This window comes from Bufo bufo, chromosome 1 (genome assembly GCF_905171765.1).
Source record: "Bufo bufo chromosome 1, aBufBuf1.1, whole genome shotgun sequence".
NCBI lineage: Eukaryota > Metazoa > Chordata > Amphibia > Anura > Bufonidae > Bufo > Bufo bufo.
Genome location: NC_053389.1, coordinates 759,386,004 through 759,403,280, shown reverse-complemented (window position 1 = coordinate 759,403,280; position 17,277 = coordinate 759,386,004). Strand labels below are relative to the sequence as shown.

Genomic DNA, 17,277 nt, shown 5'->3' with positions numbered 1-17,277 from the left:
GTTAGCAATACAACCTTTAAGTCCCCTTACTAGTGAGGTGCAGCCACCGTGCATCAGACTTGTTTTCCATGTACATCCCAAAGATGCTTAATCGGATTGAGATCTGGGGCATTTGGAGGTCAAGTCATCACTATGAATTCTTTGGCATGTTCCTCATACTATTCCAGAACAGCTGTGTGGCAGGATGAAATATCCCGCTGCAAGATTCCAATAGGGAATCCCACTGCCGAGAAGGGGTATACTTGGTCTGTACGATGTTTAAGTAGGTGGTACATGTCAAAGTAACATCCATATGAATGCCAGAACTCAAGGTTTCCCAACAGAACATTGCCCTGAATATCACACTGTCACTGCAGGCTTGTCTTCTTCCCATAGTGTCCTTTTTGGACCACTCTTGTAGTAGGTACTAACCGCTGCATACTGAAAGCACACCACAAGACCTTTTGGATATATACTGACCCAGTTGTCTATCCATGAAACAGCTCTGTCCTTGTCAAAGTTACTCAGATCCTTACACTTGCCCATTTTTCCTTTTTTAAGCACATCCACTTATGAAACTATCAGAAACTAAGCAGTTGTCACTTTAGCACATCTGAATTGTTACTGATTTAAAGGGAATCTGTCACCTGGTTTGAGCATACAGGGAGTGCAGAATTATTAGGCAAGTTGTATTTTTGAGGATTAATTTTATTATTGAACAACAACCATGTTCTCAATGAACCCAAAAAACTCATTAATATCAAAGCTGAATATTTTTGGAAGTAGTTTTTAGTTTGTTTTTAGTTTTAGCTATTTTAAGGGGATATCTGTGTGTGCAGGTGACTATTACTGTGCATAATTATTAGGCAACTTAACAAAAAACAAATATATACCCATTTCAATTATTTATTTTTACCAGTGAAACCAATATAACATCTCAACATTCACAAATATACATTTCTGACATTCAAAAACAAAACAAAAACAAATCAGTGACCAATATAGCCACCTTTCTTTGCAAGGACACTCAAAAGCCTGCCATCCATGGATTCTGTCAGTGTTTTGATCTGTTCACCATCAACATTGCGTGCAGCAGCAACCACAGCCTCCCAGACACTGTTCAGAGAGGTGTACTGTTTTCCCTCCTTGTAAATCTCACATTTCATGATGGACCACAGGTTCTCAATGGGGTTCAGATCAGGTGAACAAGGAGGCCATGTCATTAGATTTTCTTCTTTTATACCCTTTCTTGCCAGCCACGCTGTGGAGTACTTGGACGCGTGTGATGGAGCATTGTCCTGCATAAAAATCATGTTTTTCTTGAAGGATGCAGACTTCTTCCTGTACCACTGTTTGAAGAAGGTGTCTTCCAGAAACTGGCAGTAGGACTGGGAGTTGAGCTTGACTCCATCCTCAACCCGAAAAGGCCCCACAAGCTCATCTTTGATGATACCAGCCCAAACCAGTACTCCACCTCCACCTTGCTGGCGTCTGAGTCGGACTGGAGCTCTCTGCCCTTTACCAATCCAGCCACGGGCCCATCCATCTGGCCCATCAAGACTCACTCTCATTTCATCAGTCCATAAAACCTTAGAAAAATCTGTCTTGAGATATTTCTTGGCCCAGTCTTGACGTTTCAGCTTGTGTGTCTTGTTCAGTGGTGGTCGTCTTTCAGCCTTTCTTACCTTGGCCATGTCTCTGAGTATTGCACACCTTGTGCTTTTGGGCACTCCAGTGATGTTGCAGCTCTGAAATATGGCCAAACTGGTGGCAAGTGGCATCTTGGCAGCTGCACGCTTGACTTTTCTCAGTTCATGGGCAGTTATTTTGCGCCTTGGTTTTTCCACACGCTTCTTGCGACCCTGTTGACTATTTTGAATGAAACGCTTGATTGTTCGATGATCACGCTTCAGAAGCTTTGCAATTTTAAGAGTGCTGCATCCCTCTGCAAGATATCTCACTATTTTTGACTTTTCTGAGCCGGTCAAGTCCTTCTTTTGACCCATTTTGCCAAAGGAAAGGAAGTTGCCTAATAATTATGCACACCTAATATAGGGTGTTGATGTCATTAGACCACACCCCTTCTCATTACAGAGATGCACATCACCTAATATGCTTAATTGGTAGTAGGCTTTCGAGCCTATACAGCTTGGAGTAAGACAACATGCATAAAGAGGATGATGTGGTCAAAATACTCATTTGCCTAATAATTCTGCACGCAGTGTATTAAGGTGTTACTACTGCCACATACAATAAAATACCTTATTTCTTGCTGTAGTCTTCATTTTGTGTTTCATGGTTTCATTCCAGTAACTCCCCCATACAGTGCCCAGCCCACCTTCCTTTAGAGCCCAAGCACGCCTCTTCCAGCATAAGTAACTGCCCACACCCGAACTCTTTGCCGCCGCCCCCCTCCGCTATGTGAAATCTCACTCAGGCGCAGTACCGCGGACTGCCTGCACCTGCGCGATGTAGAAGCTCCTGAGGGCAACAGCTTCAAATGCGTCACTGGGCATGCGCTGAGCCCAGTCATAAAATTTAAAGCTATTGCCCCCAGGAGCTTCTACATCGCGCAGGCAGTCCGCAGTACTGCGCCTGCGTGAGATTTCACTTTGCGGAGGGGGGCGGCGGCAAAGAGTTCGGGTGTGGGCAGTTACTTATGCTGGAAGAGGCGTGCTTGGGCTCTAAAGAAAGGTGGGCTGGGCACTGTATGGGGGAGTTACTGGGCTCCAGAGAAGGGTAATAACGCCCCTCTGGGCACCTTGGACACTCATTTGCATAACATAAAAAGTGGATTTTATCGCTAATGAAACCATGAAACACAAAATGAAGACTACAGCAAGAAATAAGGTATCTTATTGTACATGGCAGTAGTAACACCTTCTACAAAGCCTCTCTATTTCAGGGGCTCAAAAGTAGATGGATAAAATAACATTACCCTAAATAAAATGTTGATTTTTTTATATTTTGTAGAGAATCCTTTGCAAGCAATAGCTGCCTGAAGTCTGGAACCCATGGACATCACCGGACGCTGTGTTTCCTCCTTTGTGATACTTTGCAGGCTTTTACTGCAGCTGTCTTCAGTTGTTGCTTGTTTGTGGGTCTTTCTGCCTTCAGTTTTGTCATAAGCAAGTGAAATGAATGGTCGATCAGGTTGAGATCTGGTGATTGACACGGCCATTGCAGAATATTCTTGTTTGCCTTAAAAAAAAACTCCTGGGTTGCATTCGCAGTATGTTTTGGATCATTGGCCGGTGCTTCACTGTACAGATGGACAATCAACCATGCTGCATTTGGTTGAATCTGAGCAGAAAGTATATCCCTGTACACTTCAAAATTCATCTGTCACATCATCAATAAACACTAGTGACCCAGTGTCATTGAAAGCCATGCATGCCCATGCCATCACACTGCCTCCACCATGTTTTACAGCCTTCCCCATACTTTATTCTGCTCATCATTCTGGTACAGGTTGATCTTAGTTTCATCTGTTCACAGAATGCTGTTTCAGAACTGGGCTGGCTTCTTTAGATGTTTTTGGCAAAGTCTAATCTGGCCTTTCTATTTTTGAGGCTGATTAATGTTTTGCACCTTGTGGTAAACCCTCTGCTGTTGCTCTTATAAAGTCTTTTATTTGTTGCAGACTCAGATACTGATACATCTACATGCTCGAGAGTGTTCTTCACTTGGGTGGATGTTGTAAAGGGGTTTTTCTTCAACGTGGGAAGGGTTCTGCAAACATCCACCACTGTTGCCTTCTGTGGACGTCCAGACCTTTTTGAGTTCCCGAGCTCACCAGTGTTCTCATTTTTACCAGCATGTACCATATTGTTGATTTAACCACTTCTAACATTTCCGCTATCTCTCTGATGGATTTCTTATTTTTTTCAGCCTAATAATGATCTGCTTCACTTCCATTGAGATCTCCTTTGACCGCATGTTGTGGGTTCACAGCAACAGTTTCCAAATGCAAATGCCACACCTGGAATCAACCTTTTACCTGCTTAATTAATGATAGATTAACAAGGGAATAACCTGTGCAACCCATTAAATAGCTTTTGAGATAATGGTCCAGTTACCTTTGGTCCCTTGAAAAAGAAGCAGCTACATATAAAAGAGCTGTAATCCCCAAACCCTTCTTCCAATTAAGATGTGAATACCCTCAAATGAAAGCAGAGATTCTCCACTTTAAGCCTATATTGATTATATAACCGTATCTTGAATATGTTTTGGTAAACAGCTAAAATGCCAAAAAGGTTTGTCACTGTCCAAATATTTCTGGACCGAACTGTATGTGGCTTTTGGTACTTCACAAAGATGGAGACGTACTGAAGAAGTGTAGGGTGATCTTGGTCTATGTTGCTTTCTACAATTTCCAAGATTCTGGAAATCCCTGAAAAAAAGCATTCTGATATTGAACTTAAGCCACCATGCTGTTGTCTAGCTGGTGGGACAATCATATGGCCAGTTAGAGCAGAGGTAAAACAGACACATATAACTTCTAATTCCTGGACTAGCTTTGGGAGGGAGACATACCATAGGTAATGATCATCTTGGTATATGTGGCTTTCTACAATTTCCAAGATTTTTGAAATCCCTGAAAAAACATCTAATATTAAAATTGGACACCATGTTGTTGTCTAACTGGTGGGACAATCATATGGCCAGTTAGAGCAGAGGAAATGCATACACACATAACTTCTAATTCCTGCACTAGCTATTTCGGAATTGTACTTTCTGCCAAAAGCAAAGATAAATTATTGAATTCAGCTTTCTCTGTGCCTTATTGAATAACCCTGTTTGAGCTTCATTTTACCACTTTAATAAGATCATTGAAGTAAGCACAATCAAGACCAATGAGATAAAGACCGGTAGGATGCTCTTTTACTGCTACAACTCTCTGATGACATAAATTACCTTGTAACATGCAATATTTCAGAAGAGACACACAAGATCTAATTAGTTAGGAAGGTAATAAAAAACTATGAGTAAGCGGCAACAGATGTAGCAATGGCATTGTCTACAATGGGGTTCAGGAGCTCCGTTCTGGCATAGCAATACGCCATAAAATTACAATAATTGAGCACCCGTCGTTATCAGATTCACTAGTTCATCTAATTGGTTTTAAAGGAGACACTTAAAAAATTAATAAACTAACATAAGTTATACATCAAAACAATATAACTACATCATAGGCGTAATTTAAAGCTCATTAGACCCAATGCAAAATCTATAAAAGGGCTCCCCAGCTGCCTGTGCCTTTCATAATCCTGATAGATGTGGCAGGGTGGTGCAGGTGTACTTAAAGGGGTTCTCCGATACCTTTTATGCATGTTGGGTTAAATGGTCCACTGTTCCCAGAATCTGATACAGTCTTCTACAAAATACCTTTTGTTTTATTTTGCTCTCAGCATTGCTGAAGTCCCCACCGCGGTTCCAGATGTTTATATGCTGAACTTCCGGTCAGAACGTTTTCCACCACTCTCTTCTAACCCCATTCCAACATGTATAATGCTGGAATCTCGTCAGTGCCGAGATGCATGCTCAGTAGTAATCTGAAACAGCGCACATGCGGCAGGAAAGCACTGCTTACACTCCAAAGTTTTCAGGCTGTTGTCTACTGCTTTAGGTACATTGCCCATGCTGGAAAATAAGACATTGAGGAACGTCACCAGAAGATGTTAAAAGCTAGTGATGATGTATCCCCAAGCAGAACATAATCCAGCAGTGACGTGCCACTTGAGGAGAATCATCTCTGAGGCCAGTCATTGACTGCAGTAGCACACGTAATTCTTTCTTTGCGAAAGTTGACAGACGGGGACCAGAAGACCAGTTCTGATAGGCAAGGAGCCAGTACAGAATTGTGGGGATTAGGTGAGTGATTTTCCACAGATATAAAACAACAGATCAGCAATGTTAATTTATCAAACAGAAATACCCCTAAATTAGGCGTATTTCTGGCACAGACAAAGGTCCTTTGCACCACAATCTGCGACTTCTCCCCGCTGACTCCAGGTCTAAATAGGGGGCATGGCATGGAGGAGGAAGGGGGCCCGCATTTTATTTCTACTGCTTTTAGGTATAGAAAATTGTCTAAATGTAAGACTTCTAGAAGGACGGCACCTCTTCATAACTCCGGCGGATCCATCGTTCTTAATAAATGTGCCCCATAGTTCTTCATTGGAAAATAATATGCAAAGAAGCTTGGCTATCATCATGTTTCCAGGCTTGTTGAAAAGTCGAACACTGACTTACAGGGAGACAGTAGCTAGACAGTTCTCTTTCTTTAGAAGATACCTCTTTGCATACATCACCTGGGGCAGAGATTCCATTTGTTGCCCTTGCCTTGTATAAAATTACCCTGTCCAAAGCAGATTGGCTGTTTGGTACCCATGCTACAGTATGCCAACAAGCACCTAAGGCACATATCCCGCCAGCCTCTCTCCTCTAACTATGACCCTGGTTGGTTTTTGAAGGTATGGGAGGAAACTAGAGTACCCAGAGAAAACCCACACAAACACAAGGTTGAATTTGAGCCCAGGACCACATTGTCTCTGCCCGTTCTGTGATGCCATAACCCTTACAAAGTCTTGATTGAGCGATCGAGACATACAGGAGTAAAGTGGAGTAGGTTCCATCTCACCACAATCACCGGAGATCTCTGTAGTTGCTATTTACTTAATATTTTATAGCTCCAGAAATGGAGGGGATATTACAATAATAATGACTACAAAACGTTAATCTCTCATTTACAAAAATGGTGGCTGATGATGCCACATGTTGAGTTTCATCACAGCAAATTATTCATCAGTCACCCACCTTCCCACTCTCCACCCATAAACCTCTAATGATTAATCACAGCTCAGTTCCTCTTTCCTTAGAAATATATCCACAAGCACTTGGGTGCCTGAGGACTTCTGTACCCACTGATAGATACTGTTTAGGGCTTCAGCACTGACGCTTGTGTATAGCGCTATATGCTGCATTTATGTTAATTTCATCCCTCACATTCCCTATACTGTTTATACTACCTGCTGATGAAACTCGTCTGGTAAGACACAAAGGCCCAGATTTACTAATGTGTCTGCACCTAAAATCTGTTTAAAAAGTGGGGCAAATTGGCAATTTGGAACAATCAGGGATTTTACACTTTTTTCCTGACTTGCTCAAAAAAGGAGTTTGAGGTTGTTTGCAGGAAAGGACAGGAGCTGATAGGAAAGGGGCAGGGCATAAGATGCACCATTGTGCACCAACATTGCACCACAATTCTGGCGTGAAATTCTGTCTCAAAGTAAGCCAACCAATAGTTGGTATAGAGCAGGGATCAGCAACCTTCAGCACTCCAGCTGCTGTGAAACTACAACTCCCAGCATGCAAATATACTTCGCTGTTCTAACACTCATAGAATGGAGCATTCTGGGAGTTGTAGTTTCAGAATAGCTGGAGTGCCAGAGGTTGCTGATCCATGGTATAGAGCAGGCATCCTCAAACTGCGGCCCTCCAGCTGTTGCAAAACTACAACTCCCAGCATGCCCAAACAGCCTACAGGTATCAGCCTACAGCAGGGCATTGTGGGAGTTGTAGTTTTACAACAGCTGGAGGGCCGCAGTTTGTGGATGCCTGGTATAGAGCTAGAGAAAAGTGTCTAACCCTGCACCAGATTTATCATCCAGCCTGAGCCCCTGTGATAAATCTCATGCAGCTCTGGACAGCCTAAGGCCCCTTTCACACGAGCGAGTTTTCCTCACGGGTGCAATGCGTGATGTGAACGCATAGCACCCGCACTGAATCCTGACCCATTCATTTCAATGAGTCTGTGTACGCATCAGTTCTGCATTGAGTGAAAAACGTAGCATGTTCTATATTCTGCATTTTTCACGCAGCTCTGGCCCCATAGAAGTGAATGTCGCTTCAGTGAAAAACGCATTGTATCCGCAAGCAAGTGCGGATGCAATGCGTTTTTCACTGATGGTTGCTAAGAGATGTTGTTTGTAAACCTTCAGTTTTTTATCACGTGTGTGAAAAACGCATCAAAACACATTGCACCCACACGGAAAAAACTGAACGCGATCGCAGACAAAACTGACGGAACTTGCTTGCAAAATGGTGCGATTTTCACTGAACGCACCCTGAACGCATCCGGACCTAATCCGTATTGTTCGTATGAAAGAGGCCTAAGTGTACGCCATCTATAGAATTAGTAAATCTGCATCACTGTTGGCAAAAAAAAAAAAGTGGCAAAAAAATGTGTGTGCCTATTCTGGTGGGGGTTTTTAGTTAAAAAGTTCCAAATTCATGTGTGTAAGGACCCTTTTATTAACGGTTATGTTTTTTTTGTTATATTCCTATCTTACAGTCTGCTTCTAATTGTGTGTCTTCCTTTATGTGCTCATTACCAACCTGAAATATGAAGCAAGGGCAAATATTATATATAAATATACATTGTGAGACTATGAAAGGAAAACTTATCGGGGAGATTGTTATATTTCCCCAAGATCCCTCTCATATTTGTACAAGGCACCAAGAAGTACAGTATATCTTTCAGGAAATGCTGGATGAAATATAAGGAAAGTTGAGTATCCCTAGCAAAGATTAGTTTGCCAAGGGCTTTAGTAAGTCCTATTTTAGGGCCTTGGTTTTTTATGGAATGATGGGCAGGTTGGTAGTGGGGCCTATCATTCCCTTCCTGGCCAGTGCAAGTTTTCTTTGTAACAGTCCAGCTCATTACTGGGCTATTTAGTTGCAACGTGTACAATGTATAGAGAGACATCTGAGGAGACAGAACCTGTCTGGGGAGACTGTCACTGTGATTACTAACCTGAAACTGTAATACATGTGGTTGGGGCAGTAAGCCACTTGTATAGTCAGGGAGACTAAGTTTAGTTAGCGCTCAGCTAAGCAATGGATAATTAGAGTTTTGGGCCTGCATTTGATATTTTGATTCCACATTGCCTACTGCTACAGAGCTAATTCAAACTAAAAAAAAAAAAAGCAGAATAAAAAAAGCATGTGCGTGTGTGTATATGTGTGTGTGTGTGTGTATAGATATATATACATACACACACACAGTATGTATATTTAGCCATATGAACATGGATGAGCACCTGTGATTAGGACAGGTTTTGTGTGGACAAATATGATGGCGGCCATTTTATTTCCTTACAATTGCTCCCTAGACAAAATGAGCCATTATAACTAATAAAATATATTTGGGAATATATTTATAATAAAGTAATATTTAAATATTTTCATTTTCTTAATTCCCGGAGAACTCCTTTAAAGAAGGACATAGCATCACATCAGTATACAGATTTAAAACTGGAGGACTGAACAGCTGCACACACATCTGAACAGAGAAGGTCATGCCAGGACATTCATGTAATCCGCACAGTGTCTATACGGGATAACCCCAGGTATGCCCAGACACCCTCCATCCTCTTCATACACCAGAATAATAATAACCTGCCTAGCTGGAGTAACTCTCATTGGCATTTTCCATGATTAGTGGCATAATTTCATACAGCTGATATTAGTGATACTGCAGCAATTATAACGTAGTGTTTTCATAAAGCAAGACAATAAATGTATCTCCATCAATGCTAATGAGGATTGCAGCACAAACGACCATCTTGGGTGGAGGTCCTCCCTAGAAGATCGTTCTAGCTATAAGTCTTCTTATCCAGACAGATAATGGCTCCTGATTGCTTCATTAAGGAACCATTTACTTATTATAATTTTCTGTTCTCAGCTCAGGAAAGCCTCCTTATAATTCATCCTAAAAATATTGCACTTTACAGTGTGCTAACGTGAGGACTGGAATGTCATCAGACCGATTTTGATTGTGATTGTCACTCACCCCTTGCCGACAACTTCTTGGTATTTATAATCTTGGCTGCATATTCATGCCCGGTGCAGAGCTTCACACATCTCCTGACCACTGAGAATGCGCCCCTAGAAATAAGAAATGGACTGTTAAACACACGAGACCACCTTACGTGACTTTGTCCAAGTATCTAACCTCCTAGCATGTAGAGTGAAGCATTGGAACTATAGGCTCTCCACAACTTGATACTTGTTCTGACCCATAATGTATGAGGCCTTGGGTCCATTCACACATCTGCAGCAAAAATCTAATTGAATTGTATTGTCATAAGCAAATCTGCCATGTGTGAACATACCCTAACTGGCAGCCAATCAGTTGAGATTACAATTTGTGGGAAGGAGCTTGGTGGGAAACACGTGTCAGTTATCTGTGAAGCCTCTAATTTATGTCATGGATTTTCAATGTGTACTGTCACAGATCTGCACGCTGATTAGCCTCATTCAGTTGGGCTAATCAGCGTGTGAAAACCAAGAATTGACCCGTCAATTTATTTTTTACATGATGCGGATTATATATGCCAGTGGAAATAACCTTGTAGTTACCGTGTAGGTTACCATTGAAAATCATGGGGGGCAAAATACACATCCACATTGAAAATCAGCTGTGTGCATGACCTTTTATTACATGTGGCAGTTCACAGTTCCTGGGGGATTCAGCCTTTTGGGCCTTATGATAAGCAGATAGCCAAATTTTTTATTTTTGTTCCTTAAAGGAGTTTTCCCAGGACTCTGCTATTGTGTCAGGATGGGTCATCTATATCATATTGGTAAGGATCTGACACCTGGCATCTCCACCGGTCAGCTATTTTGGGCAGCTGACAGCATTGGAAACTGTACGGTAGATGGAAGGACTGTGGCTGAATTCCCATTCACCTGAATGGGAGCGGAGCTGCAGTACCCTGACATGGCCACTACACAGTGGGCGGAGCCTTCTGCTTACAGCTCCAGCCACTGTATAGCCTGCGGCGCCAGCAGCTGCCTGAAACAGCTGATCGGGGGTGACGAATGACAGATTTCCACCAATCTGATATTGAGGATCTATCCTGAGGACGAGCTATCAATATCCAAGTACCGGAAAACCCCTTTAAAAAGGTTGCCCAGCCAGGAAACAGCTTACAATATTCTAATATAACAAAAGAAGTAATACCTTACCAATACCCTTTTACTTCCCAGGAACTCTGCCAGTCTCTACTTCCTGCTTACTCTTGACACAGACATGTGACTGCTGCAGCCAATCACTGGCCACAATGGTAACCTGCTACAGCCAGTGATAGGCTGCAGTGTCACGGGAATGGTAAGCAATAACTTCTTATGTTATTTTAGAGTTTTGTAAGCTGTTCTCTAAATATTTATTCCCGGCTTTAAAAATGATTGAAAACCACATTGTAGTACCGTGATGAATGTTTTTACATGCATTTTATTATGTGTAGCAAAATTTCATATTACATCAATGGGGAAAAAATGTAAAACATTTTTAGAAAATACTACATGCTCTAAAAAACATGTAATTCAATAACTGGCAATCACAAAAATAGAACCTCTGCAAAAAACAGCATGTGTGAATGTAGCCTTAGAATAAGTAGAGATGAAGAGGTGAATCTGAAGACAACACTGGTTACAGATCAATTCTGCTTAGTCATCACTAAGGACCAGATGGACCGAGCTGCCCTAGCATTCTTTTGTCAATACATAGCCACAATCGCATTGTAGTCAGAGCATTGTTAAGGTGTCCCTCTTGGCTAGGGGTGATTACCACCCATCTGCATCTATTTACACCTAATACTCAATAATGTATTTTTCTTCCTTTCAACCCATCCTTCTTATCTGATCTGATACTTTTTTGCATTTTCTTTACAGAAGTTGTCCAGTCCAGATGCAATCTAAAGCAGATAGCAGATACCCTTAAAGGAACATTAAACACAGAATCCAAGCTAAAAAAAAGAACAACCAGCAAAATGTTACAATCTCCCTATTTTTCTTATTTTGCAGACCATGAAAAATACAACAGAAGTTTAGAAAATTATTCTCTTAGGGCTCTTTCACACTTGCGTTGTTTTTTTCCGGCATAGAGTTCCGTCGTCGGGGCTCTATGCCGGAAAAATCCTGATCAGGATTATCCCAATGCATACTGAATGGAGAGAAATCCGTTCAGGATGCATCAGGATGTCTTCAGTTCAGGACCGGAACGTTTTTTGGCCGGAGAAAATACCGCAGCATGCTGCGCTTTTTGCTCTGGCCAAAAATCCTGAACACTTGCCGCAAGGCCGGATCCGGAATTAATGCCCATTGAAAGGCATTAATCCGGATCCGGCCTTAAGCTAAACGTCGTTTCGGCGCATTACCGGATCCGACGTTCAGCTTTTTCTGAATGGTTACCATGGCTGCCAGGACGCTAAAGTCCTGTCTGCCATGGTAAAGTGTAGTGGGGAGCGGGGGAGCAGCACACCCACCGTCCACGCGGCCCCCGGGGCGCCCCAGAGCGCATGGACCACGCGATCTCTGAGAGCCCCGGGAGCCGCACGGGCGGCAAGCACACTGCTCCCCCGCTCCCCACCACTACCATGGCAACCAGGACTTTAATAGCGTCCTGGCTGCCATAGTAACACTGAACGCATTTTGAAGACTAATCAGTCTTCAAATGCTTTCAGTTCACTTGCGGTGTTACGGATCCGGCGGGCACCTCCGGCAACGGAAGTGCACGCCGGATCCCAATAACGCAAGTGTGAAAGAGCCCTTAGGCTGCAGCCATGTCTTTTCCCCCCAATCTCTCCCCCTACTGATGCCAGTGCACATGAGCCATGGCAGGTTGGAGGGGGTGGTTTAGGCTGTATACTTTTCGTTTACACACTGAGTGTGGCCATTTTGTTAGAATGAATTTCCTAGTTATTATTAGTACATAATAGATTTACAGTACCATAGTACCAGCCGTAGTAGATATATAGCACTAGCCATAGTACCAATAGTACCAGCTGTAGTACATACATAGTACTAGCCATAGTACTAATAGTAACAGCTGTAGTAGATACATAGCACATACAGCTTAATAGTTAATCTGCCTAGTTATGCAGTGATATATCTGCTCTTCACTCATACACGAGATAACTGTTGGCCAAACATCCGTTCAGACAACAGCTATCTTTCCCGGTGCTCCCAGAAATATGCAAGCTTTGTTTGGTGCTGCTGAACACCCCTGAAAGCAACTTATCTCCCCCAAGAACAAAATGAGTTGGGCGTTGAAATCCAACTTGCCCAATACTTGGCTAGATTGGCCAGTATGGCCAGATTTAGCAAAAGAATATGTCACGTTCGGGTGTGGGAGGGAAACGCCACACTGAACATAGGAGGGAATAAGGCCTGGAAACTATGGAAAGGAGATAGACACCTCCTACTAAAACCCAAATCAAAGTCCTGACTAACTACCAGTATGAACAGACCCCAGAGGTAGGTGAGTTCATACACAGGAGGTTTACTAAACATCTCCTGCGATTATTTACAAATAGAATCGCTCAATGAATACTGTGGGGATCGTTATATGCGATTTTTTTATAAGCTCACGATTTTTTAAGACATAATATTCTTATGAGGATTCCTGCGATTTTTTTGAGGTCCATATTCACTGTATACATTGTTTCATTGTCTTAATTCATGGATTTGTTTACTGTTTTATGTACTGGCTCCCTATAATAAATATGTATAACTATTGACGTATTCATAGAGCACTGCTGCTTTGTTTTCCCAAACGTGGAGTGCCCCTCATTTTCTATTGCTCATACACAGGAATACCTAATGTCCTAACTCACCCTATAGGACCCTGGTACTAATGTCAGGGAATGTCCGTGACAGTACCCCCCCCCCCCCCCCCCCCCCATTCTACGGACCCAGGACCAACCTTATCCAGATGAGGCCTTTCACCAAACGACTGGCATTCATGTCAGATGCCGGTACCCACATCCTCTCCTCTGGTCCATAATACTTACTTCCAGTGAACAAGATACTGAAGAGATCTACGGAACTCGAGAGTCAATAATTTTGGCGATCTGGAATTCCAAACTGCCGTCCACCATGACAGGAGCAGGTGGCAAGGGGGACGACTCCAAAGGTTCAACATATCTCTTCAACAAAGATTTGTGAAACACATTATAAATTTTCAGAGCCTGAGGAAGTTCAAGACGAAAAGCTACAGGATTAATAATGGCAGTGATCTTATATGGACCAATAAACCTTGGACCCAACTTCCAAGAAGGAACCTTCAACGTAATATTTCTTGTGGACAGCCACACAAAATCACCCAAACTTAGGTCTGAACCATTCATATGTTTCCTGTCAGCCACACGTTTATACTTGTTGCCCATATTCATCAAGTTATTTTGAATTTTCCGCCATATACAGTAGAAGACAATGATGACGAAAAACGTTCCTCCTCAGGGATACCGGAAGTATCTGAACCAGAGAATGTGCCAAATTGCAGGTGAAACCCATATGCCCCCAAAAAATGGCGACTTACCAGTGGACTCCTGTCTACAATTGTTTATGGCAAACTCTGCCAAAGATAAAAACGTGGACCATTCCTCCTGGTTCTCAGAGACAAAACATCTTAAGTAAGTCTTCAGACTTTGATCTGTCCATTCGTCTGAGGATCAAAAGCAGAAGAAAAAGACAGTTGTACCCCCAGCCGAGTACAGAACGCCTTCCAGAATCTGGACACAAACTGAGTCCCACAATCCGAGACCACATCAGAGGGAATGCCATGAAGTTTCACAATGTTGTCAACAAACACTTTCGCAAGTGTTTTAGCATTAGGTAGGCCAGGCAATGCTATAAAGTGCACAATTTTACTAAAACGATCAACTACCACCAGAATAACTTCCATTCCAGACGAATTAGGCAGATCAGTAATATAAACCAAGTGAGTCCATGGTCTGGACGGTATGGGCAACGGAAGAGATCCAGAAGGTCAAGCATGTGTCACCTTAGCACCTGCACAGATACTAAAGGCCGACACATAGTCCTCAACACACTTACGCAACCCTGGCCACCAGAATCTATGAGAGATGAGGTCGGCAGTGGATCTACTCCCAGGGTATCCCGTAAGAACCATACAGTGATGTTCCTCAAACACCTTATGACGCAATTCTGATGGAACAAACAATTTACTAGAGGGGCAAGACTCCGATGCATATCCCTGAACCTCTAACACCTTCACCTCTAGGTCAGGGTATAGAGCGCATATCACCACCCCCTCCGGTAGTATCGGACTCGGATTTTCAAAATCACCACCTCCAACTATGTGACAAGGCATCTGCCTTGACATTCTTAACCCCAGGACGATAAGTGACAATAAAATTGAATCTGGTGAAAAGCAAAGACCTTCTGGCCTGGCTCGGGTTCAGTCGTTTATCCGACTTCAGGTAAGCCAGATTTTTGTGATCTGTGAACACCTTGATCGGATGAATTGCCCCTTCCAACCAATGACGCCACTCCTCAAAAGCCAACTTAATGGCCAGCAACTCTCTGTTACCCACATCGTAATTTCTCTCTGCGACAGAGTTTTTTAGTGGAAAAATGCACATGGGCGCCATTTACCAGGTGACGGGCCCTGCGATAAGACTGCTCCTAACCCCACCTCGGACGCGTCAACTTCCACAATGAAAGGTTGTGATACATCCGGCTGCACCAATATAGGGGCAGAAGTGAAGAACTCCTTAGCCGCAGAAAAGGCTCCCAATGCCGAATCAGACCACACTGAAACATCCGTCCCTTTATTAGTCATGTCAGTTAAGGGTTTCACCACTGTCGAATAGTTCTGAATACATTTTTGGTAATAGTTGGTGAACCCCAAAAACCACATAAGAGCCTTCAGATTTTTGGGTCAATCCCAGTCCAATACAGGACTTTCTCTGGATCCATTCGAAAACCTGAAGATGACAGCAGGTAGCACAACAATTGAACCTCTTTTTCAGCAAAAACACACTTCTTTAAATTTGCATACAATTTATTATCCCTTAGGATCTGTAACACCTGTCTAATGTGATCCTGATGAGTCTCCATGTCTGGAGAATAAATTAGTATGCCATACAAATACATGACAACAAACCTCCCCACCAGGTGATGAAAAATGTCATTCACAAAATTCTGGAAAACCGCAGGAGCATTGGTCAATCCAAAAGGCATGACCAGGTTCTCAAAGGGACCCTCTAGGGTATTAAAACCAGTCTTCCATTCATCCCCTTTCTTGATCCTGACCAAATGATATGCCCCCCTTAAGTCCAACTTGGAGAACACCTTAGCATCAACAATCTGGTTAAACAAATCAGGAATCAAAGAAAGGGGGTAAGGATCACAGACAGTAATCCGATTGAGCTCACGGAAATCCAGACATGGCCTAAGAGTTCCGTACTTATTTTTTAACAAAAAAAAAAACTGCTGCCACAGGAGATTTGGAAGGTCTTATGTGTCCTTTAGCCAAACTCTCGGTAATATACTCTCTCATGGCCGTTCTTTCGGTTCCAGAAAGGTTATACAACCTAGATTTGGGCAACTTAGCTCTGGGAATAAGGTTGATAGGACAATCATATTCCCTATGCGGAGGTAAATCCTGGCATCCACTTTCAGAAAATACATCGGCAAAATCAGATATAAAAGAGGGCAATGTTTTAGTGGTTAAAGCAGAAAAATATGTATTCAGATAATTGTCAACGCAATAATCACCCCCCAATCCAGAATCTGTCTAGCTTGCCAATCAGTGGTTGGATTGTGCCTGTTTAACCACGGAAAACCCAGAACCAACAGAGCAGGAAGACCCTCCAACACAAAACACAAGATAAATTCTTGATGAAAGTCACCCACTCTTAATCGGATGTCATGCACCATCTGAGATATACACTTCTAGAGGTACAGAATCAATAGCAAAAATGGAAATGTTTTTCTCTAATGCACTTGGAGACAACCCGTGCATACGGACAAACTGAGCATCAATCAGGTTCACCCCTGGCCCACTGTCGATAAACACCTTAATCCCCACAGCCTTGGACTCTAGCGCCACCTTGGCAGTCACGAGATATCGGGTACTACCAGTCACAGACAAATGCACGTTCGGACTCCCCTTTTACTTCTCCAAGAGTCAGATGGGAATTAGATGCCCCCCTTTTTTTTTTGACACATGAATGCATGGACATACATCAATAAAATGTCCCTTTTGTCTGCAGAAAAAGCACATTCCCTTCCAACGACTAATGCACTTAAAATCAGATTCAGGAGTAGCTCCCCCTAATTGCATGGGTTTGTCCCCAGACATAAACCCAGGAGTATCTTCACCCAAAGTGTCAGAGGAAGACGATACGTTATGTGATAGACGCCTGAGAGAGAGATCTAGGGGCCCCCACTCTCAGGACGTACTATCAATGCGTACTTCAAGAG

General features: G+C 42.8%; 1 protein-coding gene across 10 annotated transcripts in view; it reads right to left on the bottom strand.

Moving 5' to 3' along the window:
* Nucleotides 1–17,277, bottom strand: part of CAMK2B (calcium/calmodulin dependent protein kinase II beta) — a 152,191-nt gene that overhangs the window by 123,686 nt on the left and 11,228 nt on the right. For all 10 annotated transcript variants that reach the window (XM_040414591.1, XM_040414599.1, XM_040414598.1 and 7 more), the window contains exon 2: nt 9,836–9,930. In XM_040414591.1, coding sequence (XP_040270525.1) covers nt 9,836–9,930 — 95 coding nt within the window. The remainder of the gene's footprint in view (nt 1–9,835; nt 9,931–17,277) is intronic.